The sequence below is a fragment of the Anopheles marshallii genome, chromosome 2 (genome assembly GCF_943734725.1).
Source record: "Anopheles marshallii chromosome 2, idAnoMarsDA_429_01, whole genome shotgun sequence".
Taxonomy (NCBI): domain Eukaryota; kingdom Metazoa; phylum Arthropoda; class Insecta; order Diptera; family Culicidae; genus Anopheles; species Anopheles marshallii.
The window spans coordinates 53260958-53278646 of record NC_071326.1 but is presented as its reverse complement, the minus strand read 5'-3'; the positions used below and the strand labels follow the sequence as shown (position 1 = coordinate 53278646).

The following is a 17689-nucleotide window of genomic DNA, read 5'->3' as shown; positions in this document are numbered from 1 at the left end:
TGCATTAGTCAAACATAAATAAATAATAAATAATAATTGTCACATATTTCGTTCAATGTCGGCAAATTACGTCAACCATACAGCCTTTGGTCGTCACAATGGAATTTAATAGAAATAAATAAAATATTGCCACATACAAGAAAAATATTATAATTCCTAGTATGTTACGTTTTAATAAATATATACGTTATTTAAATTAAACAAAAAAATATTACACACTAGTTGGACCCATACTTACCATAGGTTGGACTCATTTACAATAACGACTTTATAATTTTACATGGGGTATTGAATTTAAAACGATTTTGTTCCAGTTAACTTAAACAAGAAATGACATTGCAGCGCCTCGTTTGTAAGGGATGGGCACTGTACGGTTGCCTATCCTAACACGTACAACTGTTGTCCAATTAATTGAAAATCATAAAAAACTCAAACGTTTGTGAAGGATTGATAAGGAATGTTTTTCCATTACCTAAATAACTATTTTTCCCCGATGAAATGTGTACGTTTATTTTAGATTTATAGTATTTACAGATATGTAAATATAGGATATGGATTTGTTTACCATGAGTAAAAAAATGTTTGATAACACTTATCGCAAGAAAAAAATATTTTATAACAACTAAAAACATTGTTTGCGGTGGCCCGGTGGCATGATAGTATCGACGCCGGTCTTCACACGAACGGACCGGAACAAAATCCCGCACGGGTAAATAAAGTCAAAGAAAACCAGAAATGGCAGGTCTAGAACCTCTTGAGGTTGTTGTTGCCGATGAAGAAGAAGAAGAAGAAAAATGTTTTACAAACATGTATCTTGTGATGAAAAGTTGTGTATAGTAAAATGTATAGAATCTGCGGTGTCGAGGTTGATCGAAACCGCTTAATACTTATTTATAAAGAATTGAAGTATTAAAAAATCATAAGGTTCTATTCGCAACGATGATTTCATATGATCAGTCGTCTATCAGATGTAACCCAGAACTCTCTTTGCTCTACGGAAAGACAGATATTATCAAGTAGATTATATTTTTCGCTCATAGTTCGCTCATTTAAGTTAAAACTCATCGTTAATGACCTCCAATACGATTACCTTGATTTTTTTAGGCACAAGAAGTTACAAGTAGCTCTAATCCATTTTACCTAGTTTATATATTATCTAAAGATTATTACATGGTTTCATTGAAAATTGCTGTCGGGAAAAAGAGCCAAATTGAACCAAGGTTTGCTAAACTTCTCATCTAAAGGACTAATTTATAATGCGTGATACAAACATATTACATTCAACATATTTCTTTATCGATCCTATTGAAAAAGTTATATTTTATGTACATAACTATGAATATTTAATAAAAATAAATAAAAAATAATCAATAAAATTTCAAACATCGTTTGATATGTGGTGAGAAAATACTTAATGTATTACCGGTATGATAAACGGGAAAGATTATTTTAATAACAAATTCCTGCACAGTCAAAATAGCTTGAATGAGGTTTGAATATGAATGTGACTTAAAGAATATGTAACTTTGTTATACGTACGGCTGACAATTTAATATAAACGAAATGAAATGGCCATTGATCGATAATGCGTGAATGTCTCATAATTGCTAAAAGAAAATTTGGTTCGGGATAAACTGCACTGTTTCGTTATACGCACTACCTTTGGACTATGTAATGAATATCTTGTAGATAACATTGGTTATAATGTTATATAATTAAGATGATAGCGATAACCTTCATGACAAACTCAAAATGTTTCTAAGTGCAGCATATTTCTAAGTGTAAAAATTTATACGTACTTTAGTACGCATACGCATTCAATGTTTGCAATTAAACTAATGATTCAAAATCTTGTTAATTGTGTTGGTTCCTTCGAATACAGTGAATATAAGCCTAAGTAGCTTTGTTATCAAAATTTCATCCTCAAATATAGGAACATCCATGTACGAATTGATAATCGCACCGAAAATTGACCTCCACTTTTGGATTAAAGGTTTCGACTTCAGAAAGAGCCAATTGTGGTTTCTTCTGTCTTAACTCATCATATATTCTAGTCATCAATCAAAATGATTTTGGTGCGGGGTCTCAGAATAAACTCAGACATCAACTGAAGAGCATTTGTTAAGCAAAAACAACGCGCGAGACCACAGCGTTTGTTGTGTTGAGGTCTTGTGCCTATAACAAATGTGCAAACGTGTCCAATACCGAGCTCAAGCATCAAACTCGGAAAAATACATTAAAAGAGTAAAGCCAAACAAACATACTCATTTAACAATCACCTTCTCACTCAATTGGTTGTTGGATGTTCTTCCGTGAGGCGTTGAAAAATTGCACCTTCCACCATACACGCGCACACCCACCATGATCGTTTTCTACTACATTAATATGTATCACCTCCAACTTTTAAATATCATTAAAACACCATATATTACGCCAATCTCTCGAAAGAAGTGAGTTTTGAGGCGGTGTTGGATGCTACCAACTGGACACTAAATTGAAAGTAATAATTATGACATGCTGTTAAAAATAATAGCTTTCGTTCCAAATGATAAATACTTTGGTCTGGCACGATAAGTCGTTTCGTCACACACACACACACACACACACACATACTCCTTAAATGCTTCCGTTTTATGTCTGGGACGAGTGCGTGTCTCGTCTCAACCATCAACCATGAAACTGATGGTCAGGATTGCGACCATCAACACCACCATAATCATATCACCTGTTGGTTATTCTTTTTCATTCCATGGAGGTTTCTCTTTGCAACACGGGTTTGGAAAATTAATGATCGAACAATGCTTTGCGTATGAATGATTTGCAGACGGAGAATATTCAGCTCAGCCTAGTAGTATATCGATGCATAATTATATTAGCTTTTTCAATTGCGTGTGAGGCAACAATTTGAGTACAGTCCATGACAAATTCTGCACAGTACATCGATTATACATGCATCAAAGCTTACGCAAAATCGAAAACTCTTTATTAACATTGGATATACTGCATTTTCATTCCCGATTCAAGCTCTACAACTGGATAATAAAATCCAATTTTCTTGCATTTGTGGAAACCACGCAAGATCTGATATTCGCAATGCATGGCCGGCTATGCGCGTGCGAGCTTAACTGTTCATCCTTGTTCTGCATCGGCACTACCTGTTGGAGAGGAAGAGACCTCACTGGTTTGGTTTGTAAAACGGGGCGGTCGCAATGCTGGCAATCTCGATATTCTCTTTTATTCCTTTGCTTGTTCAAGCAACGGGGTGGTTTTTTGTGCTGCATATGTTGTCTCTAGCACACTCATGCGTAGACTACCCAATTCATCAGGAAAACGGACTGATCTGTCTCTCTTTTTTCTGCTCTGGACACTTTTCTCGACGAAAACGCACGTTGCTCGATTGCGAAACATGTGGAATCGATGAAGCATAAGCAACGCTATGCTTTATGGCGCACGTCCCTGCTAAAGGGCAAACATGAGCAAAAGAGACGAAACGTAGTTCATCGGTCAGAGATTACTATGTTTAGTTCGTTTGGTAAACAGCAGCATCCGCAAACACAGTCGAAAGGAGATACGCGAACGGCGAATGGTGTTGTTGCGACCACTTGATTCCGGGTTTCCAACACTTTCGGTCGCAATGAGAAACTTGTCGCGGTGATCGTGTTACTCACATTTCATATGTTCAATGGTTAATTGATCCGCGATCCATAATCGGTGTGGTGAATGTTTTTGTTTATTCAGTTTTCATCTCTCAATCTATACAAAATTTTTGTGAAATTTTGCGTTCATTAGGAATTATCACGGATAAAAACAGTTTGGCAAAAAGTGCGAGAGGTTATACAGTGACTTTTTACTATACAAAATATGTGTTCGAGCTATACAAAATTGAAACAGTACTATACTAAAATAGTCGCAAATCAGACACAATGCTATGCGAAATAGTATAGTGAGTCTGTTGTAATATCAATGTGTTAACTGCAATTCATAATTGGCTTTTGTGCAAAAGTATTGTACATAATCGAGTATTCAAACTACGATCATTGCTACGTGTAATCAGTTATTAGTGTTGGTGTAACAGTTTTTCTTATTGTGTACTAGTCGTGCATAAAACGTGCATCGCCAAGTGTGTTCAGAAAATGGTGTTCTGAAACCCAAAAAAGCTTGTTTCTCGGAAAATTTTTGAAGCGTTAATAAATTGATTCAAGTGTCATTAAGCTATTTGGTAAAATTTCCTTCAGCTGTTGTACCAGTGATCTGCAAACCTAGCCTCAACGAATAATGAGTTTGTATCTACGAATTTGCTCGTATCCAAGCTATGAAATTTAATGTTCAGTGTTTTGTTTCTGTTGGCCAAAAATCTACAAAGTGTTTACGTATAACAAACATCCAGTTTTTAATCATACGATGCGAATATAGTTTTCAAATTGTGCTAATCTTTCCCAATCTCACTGCTGCGATCGAATCAGCAATGAAGATGCCAGATATAATTGAAAACAAATTTATTTGACAAGACCACAAATTCTGCGACATAGTGTCAAACCGTGCTTCAAAGTGAGTACGTTTGTACGTGCATATGTGAATTACTTCTGTGTGAAAGCTTCGATCTATTGTGCTTAAAAATGAGTTCTTTCTTGATGGGCTATCCGCACCATCACATCCAATCCATGGGGATTAATATTGAACCTAAGTTTCCTCCCAGCGAGGATTATCCAAGCTTCCATAACGGATATGGTGCAGTCAATGGTATAACGCAATCTGGAAATCAGGATTACTTACACCATGTTCAGTCCGATTCACTACATCTTTCTGGGGCGGTGGGTGTTGGCGCTGCAACCGGAAACGTACCTACCGGCGGAAATGGTCACGTTACCGGTAGCGGAAGTAATGGAGGAGGTGGAGCCTCTTCGGGATATAACGATTACTCATCTTCGATGGTGGGCCATTATTATCACCACCCGCATCATCATCACCATCATCACCACCATCATCCACATGCTCATCATACACATAATGGATATGTGTCGCCGGTGCAGATGCAGCCAACACCAACCACACCCATCGCCCCACCCATCCCTGCTCTTCCGCCTACTGTTCCGACTACGGCATCAAACAGCTCTGTTTCCAGTCACAATTCTTTTCCCACAAATGTGACTCCCGCGTACTACAACGGATACTATGCAGCAACAAATCAAGGTCATCCGTCTATGATGGATACGCCACTGCAATGTGTTGGTACCGAAGTAAGCAACACCGCATTGGGACTTCAGGAACTTGGTAAGTACAAACTGTCGAAGCAACATTACTAAAAAACCAATACCACTTCATTCAACAATCTTTCGCTAACTTGTACTAAAATTTATCGGATTGAATAATTAAATCCGTAAAAATATAAAGAAAAGTTATTAATTTAATATTGTAAAAGCGTTCCTTCAAGCTAAAAATAAGAGTTAAGAAATCCAAGCAACAACTTTGTCTTAAACAATAGGATCTAAAATAAAAAGGAAATGCTTCCTCCACGCTCCACGCTCAACGCTTCTTCTTATCAATGATTGAATTTGTGTTATCGATGTTGACAATAAACAAATGGATAAAAAATTAAATTGAACTGTGCTGCATTGTGATCAATTTATTGCTGCTGCTACACTTTCGATTGTTTTGATCAGATGCATCACACTGTATGGGCAGATATTTTGCATATTTAACGGCGAATATTCGAATTTAACAACAAAACATCAAATAACATCTATTGAAGATGATTTAATTTTCGAAAAGGTAAAATTGGATCGTTTAATTGACAATAAGAACTATAATTTAAAGTTGGTTGGTGGATACATCAAGTTTTGTTATTTCTCATTCGTTCTTCTACAATAGAGCTATGAATTTGTTTTCCATTCTTCTTAAAATGGCAGTAGGGAAATAGCTCATTGAGCTTTAGCGTAGCGTTGAAACCGAAGTACACATTATTATTACACTTGAAAAAGTGGATACATCACGATCTATACTAGGATCGAAAAAAAATATATCCGATCAGATCAATGGTATTTGAACTGACTTTGACTTTCAACTGATATACGATGCATGGAGACCACTCCGGAAGGAAAATGTACTACAAGCACGAAGCTGCATGTCGTTCACTGTTTTAGGCACAATCGTTGCTACCTTTAGGATAACCTGTTCCTTAAGAATATTTTTGAAATCCTTGAAAAAAATATATAATAATAGTAATTTAAATTCTTTCGGATAGTGTAAATTACATATTTTAGAGATAATTCAATCGAATAATTGAATATTTTTACTGAATAAATTGTGAAAAAATAGCTTTATTTTTGTAATGAGACGATACATGATCCAAGCAAGGGGTTTTAATGTTAAACTTAACCATATGCAGCAATCACATTTTTCTTTCGTCCTTTTTCGTTCTTTTCTTTTGTCAGCACAACAACCTCAAGGCACAACCTGTCATTTCTGGCTTTCTTTGACTTTATTTAATCGTAGCTGAATAGTCAGCCCTGTGTGATGTATCATCACAAACGAATTCGCGAACAAAAACCTCGCAATTTTCCTTCCATATTAATGGTAACGTTCGTATCAGTGCGTGCAATGTATGTGTAAGTGTCCATTTTGCATGTAATAGCTTTTTGTGATGGCCAGAAGTATGCTGATAGAAAAAACTCACTGTTCTCAAGGAAAATTGCAATACTGTCTACTTTTTTTTGTTGCATTATCATTAATCAACCATATGATTAAAATGCAACTAGAGTTTGTGGTAAAACTCATTTTCGATAAAGAGCAGCAATCAAAGTAGTAAAGAGCTACATACGTCATATGAGCCTTACTTTACCGAGCACAGGCTTAATTTACATTAGTATTCCCGAGCATATACTTTTTTGCATTTATTTCCTTCCTTCCTTTATCGTCAAAATAACCAGAGGTCTACCCTGTCATTTCTGGGTTTCTTTGACTATATTTACTCGTAGCCGGATAATCAGTCCTGCGTACGGGGGATTGGTCTGGATGAGATTTTGGTCCGGTCCGTTCGTGTGAAGACCAGTAGGCTACCTCTATTTTACACATAATGTACTTACATTATATCCATCTAAATTTGTTATTGTGAATTGTTCATTAGAATCATTTATATATACTGTTGATTGGTGTACTTTAAGTGGCTCTATTTAGCGGTATCTGCGAGATACGTTACGTTAAGAGCTTTGTCATATTTCATACGGACAATACGTATACAGCATTGACTGTTAAGTTATAAAAAAGTAGGAAAAACCACGTGATCGTGGCTGTACTTGCAAAATGAAAATTCGGTATTTAAAACATTGTTTAAACTTTTTTCATAAAACAACATGTTTTCATCCTTAGTGAGGTGAGGTCCACCACTTAGGTGAATTACACATTTATTTACAACATAATCGTTAGAGCATCGATCCATTATTTCCATTAACAGAATCGTCTGTTCATCCATATGTTATCTCTTTGACTAAAATTATCGCAAATATTCAAATATTACATCAATGTAAAATGAGCAAAAGCCTAATAAAGAAATCAAAGGAGAAAGAAAAAATTAATAGTTATTCTCAACAAACAATAAATAAACATCGTATGGTTTCGTATTTAATCGACATTAATTATAAAATCTAAAAAGTTATCAATATTAATTATAAATTATACCAAATATTCCGCTGAAAACTTTACATTTTTTTTAAATATTATTATTATTAAATAATATTAATATTATTAAATATTTATTATTGTATTATTATTGTTACGTTGAATATGCGAAGGCATTATCACTATCCCAATGCAAATATCTTCCTGGTTTTGTAAAAATGCAATTTATTACCTAACATGCTTGCCAAAAAGTTTGATAACATTATTACTTTATTACCGGTATACCTTTCATGAATATTTATCATTGTTTATTTGTTTAAAATTAAATTTTTTGCCAAATTTTAGTTATTTTATTTGATATGATTAAATTCAATTCATTTCATTAAATTCATTAAGTAGATTCAAATGCTTTATTTAAGCTATTTACATGTAACGAATCGATGAACATCATGTTAACCGATTCGTTTGTTTCGTTTAGTGATTATTCTTATTTCACCATAAATGAAAAATGTATGCAAAATATATAGTAAGATCTGCATTAATAATTAAATTGATAAACTCACTGCTGCTTCCAATGTTGATTCTTCAGTTACTAATTCCATTTTTCTTTAATTTTTTATTCGTCTATCTTCATCTCTATTCGCTTGATGTTACATCCATTTCCTCAAGGAATGAAATTGGATAGGCGAATAGAAGAAGCGGCTCCTACAGGGCAGCAACTACAAGAGCTTGGTATGCGGTTACGTTGCGATGATGCCAGTTCCGATCAGGTAAGTTTCCATATTACTCTTTCATATAAATCGTATACGGACGGTTAAGAACTACATGCTACTTTTTTCTCTCCTTGGGAAACTGCAGGACGAGTTTCTAGATGAAGAACGCCTAATGCTCGATCGTTCTCCCGACGAACTGGACTCCAACGATGGTGATATGGAAGACCTGGACTCCGATAATGATCTTGGCGACGATTTGATGCACGCAACCAGTGATGGTGAACGTATCATTTATCCTTGGATGAAAAAAATCCACGTCGCTGGCGTCGGTGAGTACAAAGTTCCTGTTGTGTACATCCGTTCGAAATCTATTAGCTGCTAATAATGCGGACAAGATCATAAGGTACCGGTTTTCAAAAACTCTTCACAAACGCTATTTCTTCCCAACGATGTTAAGCTCTACTTGTTCTGTGGGCTGTGATAAATTGGCTACCTTCTTATCATATCGGTAGATCAATGGGCATTGCAACCGATCAAACTACCGCAGTGGTTCTCAATACGCACCTTCAAATAAAAACCAAGGCGTTTACAATTTCCCGATGCTTCAAAGACACTGGATTGAGCAATATAAATTGCTTCCAATTTATCATTATTTTACCAGCGTTCTTCCACCTTGAGCGTTGTTCGACCGAAACCAAGCCAAGGTCAAATAAATTTAAACATTTCAACCCAAAAAAGAGATGAGGGACCGGGAACATCTTGAAAACCCTTCAAAATTTACAATGACAACATTGGACTGACAGGTTTTCCAAACAGTAGTGACGAATTGCTTCAAACGGTTAGCTCGTTTTATTGTAATTTATTTACTATTTTGAAGGATACTTCTCTACTATTGCTCTGTTCAGTCCAATGGTCCTGAAGAGATGTTACGATAAACCGTATGTGTCTGGTTCGATCGTTTAGGGATCATTAGCCATGTGGTACAAAGCAAGAAAGATCCATAAAAGGATCATTCGAACAGATATTTGTTATGGTCACTTGCAATAACAACACCTGAGTTAATTACACTACATTAGATTGATGTATATAACACATCAACAATGTGTCAATAATTCATGTCTTTTGTAAATTTTCGTATTTTCTTTCGTAGTTTTATTACCGTTTTCTTTCTTTCAAGAAGCCTTTTGGAACAAGTATTGACACTCAAACGTTACAAAAACGGTTATGAATTCTATAATAATGTTCAGATGTATAAATCTACGACCCTTCACTGTTTTCATGTTGTTAAAGTGCATATTACTTAGATATTAATTATCACCCGTGAAGTGCGAACAGTATGTCTCTTAGCCTAGAAAAGTTGTATTTACTTGATGAGGCTGATGAGGCGATAATTCGATAAACCATTCCTTCCAAACGGCCAAACTCTCTTTCACAAAAACGTTCTCATGCCAAACAAGCTAAAGATGAAGTGAAAGTAAAACTTCTACGGCATTCGGCCCGTGCAAAATGTGCTTCGTAACCCCTACCTCTTATTGAGCGTCGACACCTCTGTCGGGTGGCAAAAGCATCCACAGTGTAGTAAACGTCGCTCGACAGCTACCGAATAATTGATAACAACTAATTTATCTTTTCTGTCGCTTTGCCTTGTTGTGAGAGGAACGTAAGACTTCGATACAACATTCGACAATGACACGATTGTTTCAATTCCGGTGGGTGTATGGAGTGATTTGACTTTTCATTTAACGTTGTTACCTTGTTTGGAAAATAGCATGTTAATAGAAATTGTCTTTCATTTACGGCATCGTGAGCTTGAGCCCAAATAATGCCTACAAATTGTTTATCGAAAAACACTGTAAATGTTTACATCAGTCTTCCTAGCAAAGAACACATAGCTTCGAACCAACGTATTCTTGAATCGTTACACTAATTCTTATTCTTACGTTACAAACGTTTATATTTTAACATCACAATTGAACTGCTTAGTTTTTTTTATAATTGGAGTTATTTGTGATATCTCTTGAATGTTAAATCAATGATGCAAAAAGTTAGTGATAACCCACGGGTAGTGGTGTATCATTTTTCGCTCTGCTCGTTAAACTTTTCGAACTCCAACCGCTCTTAATGAGCCTATCGTTTCCCAAGGTCCATTTAGCACTTTTTGGTTTTCGGATGTGGGGATGTGATACTTTAATCAAACTCTTCCGCAACTACGAAGGGGAACATTACGAACGAAAAGTTTGAATAACAAGGCGCCGGATCACTGCTATCGGAAAGTTCTCTTCTACCAGTTACTTCTTGGCGAGCTGAAGAATATAAATTGAAGTTGTTACTTTGTTTTCGTGACAAGCTACGTATCGGTAAATCATTTCGCATAGATGAAAATTATAAACCCAATAAAGCTGGTGCAGCTGTAGGTCGGAAAACTTTAAGTCCATTGCTATGGCAAATTGTTCCATGGAATGTTCCAAATGTTCCATGGAATTCTTTAACATTCACAATCGTTTAATAACAAATGGTAGAATGATAGATAATAGGTAATAGTAATATAATTCATTTCAAACAATTGCCTACGTTATTACAATTCGGTACACGTTTACGTGTTAGCAAATAAAAAATGCATAAAATAATATTTGTTTTTATTCTGAATGACAGCCTAGTCGTATCGCTTATAGCTATTATTAACTTAATACATTTTACAATTCACGTTCGTTTGGAGACATTTTCTTCTCCGAACAGCATTATCCCGAAGGTTTATTAACAGCAAATTTTAATTCAAAATCTGGTTTATTATTAATTCGAGTGTGTTAATATTAGAATTATGAACACAGAAAAAAAAAATTACCACAATTGATTACCTTTTCCCCAGCTTTTGCTCTTGGAGTTCTGTTTTTTATTAGGAAATATTTAACTGAACGCCTTAAACATGTACTACAAACTAAATGTTTTATAAAACACTAATTCAACAAATACTTGCCCTGGCAGTTTGCTACCGTCCTTCTCATTCTATAAAATATTACTAATATTCACCAGCAACTGTATATATTTTTATAAACTATGTGAAACAGAACAGCAAAACGAAATCGACGATTAAAACAACGTTTAAGACAGGAATCATGGGGGCAGTGAATGACAAACAAAAATAGAATCCACCAAAACAAGTAGCTATCAGCTGTGTAGTTATCGATCGTTGGGGATCTATTACATGCTTGTGTTATTTCAACCATTCATTTTTTGTCTTCTCTTCCTGCCTCTCGTGCGTCCGGGGCACCAAAGAAGCTTTAACGAAAACCATCCATAAACGGATAAAAAACAGTCAAGTTGCCGTGGAACAAGATACCAATACGTCTAAACCGGACTGCTTGTCGGTCTGTCATCACCCACCCAAATGTTGAATGACGACAAGGTTGATTATAAGAGTTTTCGAACCTAACCCGGTTGTGGGGGTTGCTTGGTTGGACTCATCATTCCACCTGGTGACGATGCGTTGTTTGCTGCTACGTCGGCACACTCATTCGAGCGATACCGGGGACTAGTCATGCTTTTCACATTACCCTTCTGCACCGTCCTCTCAATGTCACTGAGTTGCGCCTTCTACCATAACCGGTAACGTTGTTTGCAACTGCTAAACAAAAGTGTGATGTGGCGTATTTATGAATAGTAGGATCGTGGCATTTGAACATGGATTTTTCATCACGTATTTAAACGCTCACGACATCCAGCAGGTAGAAAGTAACAAACAAACACCAAATATTATTAAAGATAATTCATAAACATTCTTCACAATACTTCATAGACACCTAAACGAGACCACAATCATGTCAAAAACTTTCATTTTATTGCTGGTAAATGCTGGTTCTTACATCGATTCAAAATATTTTGCTCTTTGGTTATATTTTAAACAAAAAAAAGTAAAAAACTTAAAAAGCATAGCGACATAGCTAGCTAATACAAGAAGAAGGTATACTTTGTCAATTATTCTATTTATCAACTAATGGATATAAATATTTTTTTCTATCTGTCTATCTATTCTATCTTTTTTAAATTTTCTATCGTCAGAATTTGTTTGCGTCATTCACTTTCTGTCCCGGAACGGTAACAAAAGACAATTACGGACTTCTTTTCTAAATAGCCTGGTTTGGCTATCCGCTATTCATTTGGCGTTGATTCGATCGGTAGTTACATCATATGCTTTCAAACCGCAAGCCTTCATGAGAGCCTAACAAATTCAAAACGTGCCAAGAGTACTTCACTTCTCGCGGATTCCATTTGTGAACAATTAACCTTGATACATGTATGACCACCACAGTTACTTCCAGCCAGCCGTTCAATTCCAGCTTGTTTATGCAAACTTACCTGCCAAAATGCATAGATTCAAATAGCAACCCTGCACACAATAAGCCTAGTAAAAATTTTACCTTATACAAAGGGTAAAGGTGTAGTGCGACCGCATAGGAATTGTACGTGACATTCTTAGAGACTTGGCTGACCAGTCAGTTGCACACGAAGGTACGAAAGGGTTGCATGTGATCATATTTTGCAAATCATGCTGCTGTGTCCGATACAATTGGCTTAGATCGTTTTTTCCTCTTGCCTATACTTGTTTTTCCACTGTAAACGGTTTACGCCCTGATATGGCCAATACAAATAAACAAACAAGTTGTTTCCAACACTTTCTGACTTTGTCGATGTTCTCATTATTCTTTGTTTTATTCAATGAAATTCTTCGCGGGTGGTACATGTATAAATAAACGAAGAATAATCAATGAAAGTACAATAAAATTATTACCAGCCTCTTCCACATTAATTGCTGATTGATGATATAAAGGCCCGTTGTTGCGATGTTTCAATATATCAGCTCTAAAGAACACGTACACTCGGTTCACCGACATGGCTGGTTGGATCGAGATTTTCTTGAAGTTCGCGTTTTATAATGAACGTGTCCGTAACAGCTTTTCAATCACGATTCCGCTGCACAAATGCAGTCAGATTCTTGACATTACTACATCGGCTCTGATGCAAAAAAGTGCAGCCACTGTAAAATAGCAAGTCATTTGCCTCAATATACAGCTGCAAACCTGCCTTCGTTGGCTCACCATACTCAGCAGCGGGTCTGTGCTATTCCTAAGCTTAATAGCATCAATAATAATTGCCTCAGTACTGAGTAACGCGGTTTTGCAAACATTCACAATCATGCAGGTCGGTGTGACCTGAACCTTGATGTAATGTAGATAACTGTGCCAAGGTACTTTCGTTTGAATCAAACCTTCTGCCATATTCGTCAGTCTATCACCGTTTTCATCGGCATTGCAAGTGAGAAACTGGAAGCGTAAATAACTTTTGATCACTTTCTCTGTTGATCAGCCTGTGATAAGCATAGTACGTCTTCTTGTGGTCACCATGTTCTTCGGAGTTTCCGATCGCGCTTCTGTTTTATTTTGGTAATTGTGTACTGCTTAAAATTCGAGCAATACATCATCCAACTTGCTTCGTATCAAAAAGCGTCAAAGAATTATTCGTATTTCGTATGCCAACGAACTTCTCTATGTCACTGTTTCTTGGGTACAGGGCGACCAGGGAGTTACTTTCAGGCGACTATAGCAATGCGAAAGATTAATGATCCATTTGACGCGGCCTTTGGACACTTCACCAGTCCAAAACGAAACGTTCATCAGCACCCGACACGGACAGCGGTAGTATCGGTTCCTTCATCAACCAGCAATGACCACCCAAGAGAAACATCGGATCGGTGTGCAACGGGGGCGTAATCTACACACGCTGGGACTTACGGTACTAATACAAAACAAAAATCTATCGAAGCATCGACCTGTCCAGCCAAAGCCCTTTACTTCTCAGCGGTGTGAGTTTACGGTGGTTATGTTAATATTGCCGTTACCGATCGTGGGCTATTTCTTTAACGTTTAAGTGTCATGCAAACCTTATCCGTTTGTGCCTCGACACCCTAAATGGGAGTCCTGATACTTGTAGTAGCTCGAAATAATTGCTAGTAGCATAATTTCGTGATCTCAAGCACATTAATTATAACACCGGACGCTCGAAGTATGCCGAACAAAGCAAAACAGATCGCATTGATAAGGATCGACAGAATCAACGCAATAGATTATACGAAACAACGTACAAATCCGTACTAAAGCTTGGGAATTGCCTTTTGTCGAAAGAAAAGGGAAATAAATTGAAAACAAAAACTATTTTTTACACGTTTTCTGTTCTTTTCAAAACAGTTAAACTTCGTTACACTCCTGTCGAAGTTTCAGCCGTTCAGAAACTCAAAACAAAATCGTCACAAAGCAGCACGGACGCCCTAGTGTGCTAATGATTAATTATTATTTCTTCAAATGCGTAAAGTTCCGCTGTTGCGATGAAGCTCTCGCCAAGATATGCTTGATGGAAGGTAGACAGAAGAAACTGTAATTTATAATTTATCAGTCCAACCGAGTTCATGTTGTTAGGCTAGAGCAAGTGAAACTAATTTTTAACCATCCTATACTAGCGTATCTTTAAACTGTGGTGCGGCAGCTGGAATTTTCAACGATAACCAACGCAAATAATGTTGTATATAAGAAAAAGAATATTGACCAGTTTCATAAGCATGTAAAATCTCCAAGAAATATAAACCATGAAATAGAGAAAAATATTTAAGATACAAAAAATATTTTACATTCGATGGAAACACTCACTGCTAAAGTGCCTGCTGTCGTGATCGCGATCATATGGTCAATCGATCCATTTGCGATGAAATTGTGTTCGGCTTAAACCCAACTATAGGGCAATTCAAAGGGTTATTACTTTTACCTTATTTTTCTACCATACCTTACAATCTCACGTCGGTTTCTAGTATTTTCTCCCAACAACTAGTAAGATTCACCCCCAATGAGGGATTCAAAGAAACACAGTGGTTCATTTGGTATTTGCAATGCCATGTGTTCGGTGATGTCAGTAAAACATTTTCTCAGACAACAGCAGGGATGCAGACAGCATGAACGGCGACCGATCCAAGTCAGCACGACGATGGGGAATGTCAGATACTTTTCATGTCAATCAAGAGGAGCTTTGTGTGTCTTTCAATGGCAACTTGAATAGACAGGCAGAGTAATGGGTTTCAGCGGCTTTGAAGGTTGATAATCCATTGTTCAAAGCGCTTTATCCCTGCATGTTTCATTACCATCACCCAGGAGTTAGCCACAAAATATTTCCTTCCTTCTGGTTGAGTTCTTTCTCAGTTTCCTCTCGTTGTATTCTAATCAATACATGGAGAGTTGTAGAAAACCTACCAACCAAGTCATCTGCACTAGCGCAATCATATTTTCGAAAGAAACAAGTTTGATTATCGTATGAGTTCCAGAGTTTAGCACGTGCCATAAAGGTTGTATGATGGCCATCACAGTCTTACATGATTACAATTAAACTGAATAAAATTGTAGCAACAGCTCGACAACTTTAATTTTACACTTACAAAATGCTGAAATGGCACACATTTTATACAACACATTCATTATTTACATATGTATTTTTGCTTATTTTACCGGTAGCTAACGGATCGTTTCAACCAGGCATGGAACCAAAGCGACAACGAACCGCTTATACCCGTCATCAAATATTAGAGCTGGAGAAAGAGTTTCACTACAATCGTTACCTTACACGACGGCGACGGATAGAAATAGCCCATACGTTGGTTCTTTCGGAGCGACAGATTAAAATCTGGTTCCAAAACCGACGAATGAAATGGAAGAAAGACAATAAATTACCTAATACGAAAAATGTGCGGAAGAAAACCGGTGACCAAAGCAAATCGAATGCTAGTAACGCTTCTGGTCAGTCCGGAAATGCAAACAACCAAAAAAAAGGTCGAAAATCCAATAGTTCCGTGTTAAACACAAAATCAAAACTTCAACAACAAAATCACCAAAGCGAAGTAAGTACCTTAAACCTGTTAATGGGCGTATCGAAACAAACTATTTTTTAGAATAAAATTACAAACACACGAAACACAAATTAGAACATTTATTTGTTCTATTTACTCTAAAGCCATCTTAATTGATTCTTGTTTTTCTAATGATATTGTTTAAATTATGCCTTCATTTTCACTACAGTGCCTTCGGACAGACAGTCTTGAAAGCATGACTGATATCCACGGCTCAATGGCGAATGGCAACACCGGGTCATCGCAGTATATCTCATCTTCTGATGTCAACAATATACTACCACTGGCAAACGGAACTAGCGGGACCAACAGCTCTGGTAACGCCATTCACAATGACCATCTTTCACAGCATCAACAACTACAGCATCAGCAGCTTCAACATCAGCAACATCAATCTCAATTGAACACCCAATCATCAAACAATAATAACAACAACACCAACGCCGCCAGCAATATGAACAGCGTCCAACAACATTCCGTCGCTATAAAAAATGACTACGATCTTACTGCGCTGTAGAACCGACATTTGCCACCAGGGTCATATGATCGTTGCCACCATCCAAGCGACTATTTCTTATGGCTTGTCAGACTATTGTTTCAGATGATACCATTAATGTACATATTTTTCCTTTAGGTTTTTACGGTTTCAAAAGCTTACCTACATCAAATGCGCTACTAGTTTTAAAATAGACAAAAACTGATACCGAAACTAAAGAACCAAGCAGTAACTCATTTTTTTATAGTTTGCGTTCAACAAGGATTAATAACTCTTTTTCGTACGTTCAACCATCCGACACAATTGCGAAGGATTGAAACTGGTAGAAGTACTGGAATTTGCGATGTTACACCTGCACCGAAATTTGTACAGCCATGATGTGTTTAGAAAGTAAGTAGGTTGTATACACGATATCGAATATTTGCTCACGAACAAAACCACATTTTATGCGACTAGTGTGACATTTGTATTTATGTTTCCCTTCTATTAGTATGTGCTGTGTGGCACATACATTGTCTGTCAGCTGTACACGCAATGGATGTATAGAAAAATGGGAGTAGGATTAACAATGAAAACAAACTCGGATGTATATATAAGTAGTTAACATTAGGAGTTGATAACAGAACGGATCGTGCGATCCAATATCGAGCGATATTCAATAAAAAATTGATTTTTTACACGTTTTGAGACTCACCGGTGTTGGTTGGATTGAAACACGAAACTGTAAATGGAAATAGTTTACTGCTTTGAACCATCATGCGAACCTTCCAAGCATGATGTGTGTCAATCATTTTTGTCAAATCCAACCGGCACCAACAAACATACAAATTCGGATGAAACAGTGATTTAGTTGTGTAAGTGACATGCTAAGCTAAAATCTTTATGTACATAGTCGTTTGTAAAATTGGCGGAGAAAAAGCATTCATG

The 17689-nt window shown here is 36.6% G+C and overlaps 1 protein-coding gene across 1 annotated transcript; it reads left to right on the top strand.

Moving 5' to 3' along the window:
* Positions 1–4616: 4616 nt before the first annotated feature.
* Positions 4617–16783, top strand: LOC128719102 (homeotic protein deformed). The gene is made up of 5 exons (XM_053812724.1): positions 4617–5271; positions 8284–8384; positions 8473–8656; positions 15875–16257; positions 16436–16783. Exons 1-5 carry the CDS (start codon positions 4617–4619, stop codon positions 16781–16783), a joined length of 1671 nt encoding a protein of 556 aa, XP_053668699.1.
* The last annotated feature ends 906 nt before the right edge of the window (positions 16784–17689 follow it).

Coding starts and splice junctions, on each gene's coding strand:
- LOC128719102 (XM_053812724.1), top strand. CDS start 4,617: ATGAGTTCTTTCTTGATGGGCTATCCGCACCATCACATCCAATCCATG. Junction 5,272..8,283: donor ATTGGGACTTCAGGAACTTG/GTAAGTACAAAC, acceptor CATTTCCTCAAG/GAATGAAATTGGATAGGCGA. Junction 16,258..16,435: donor AACAAAATCACCAAAGCGAA/GTAAGTACCTTA, acceptor TTTTCACTACAG/TGCCTTCGGACAGACAGTCT.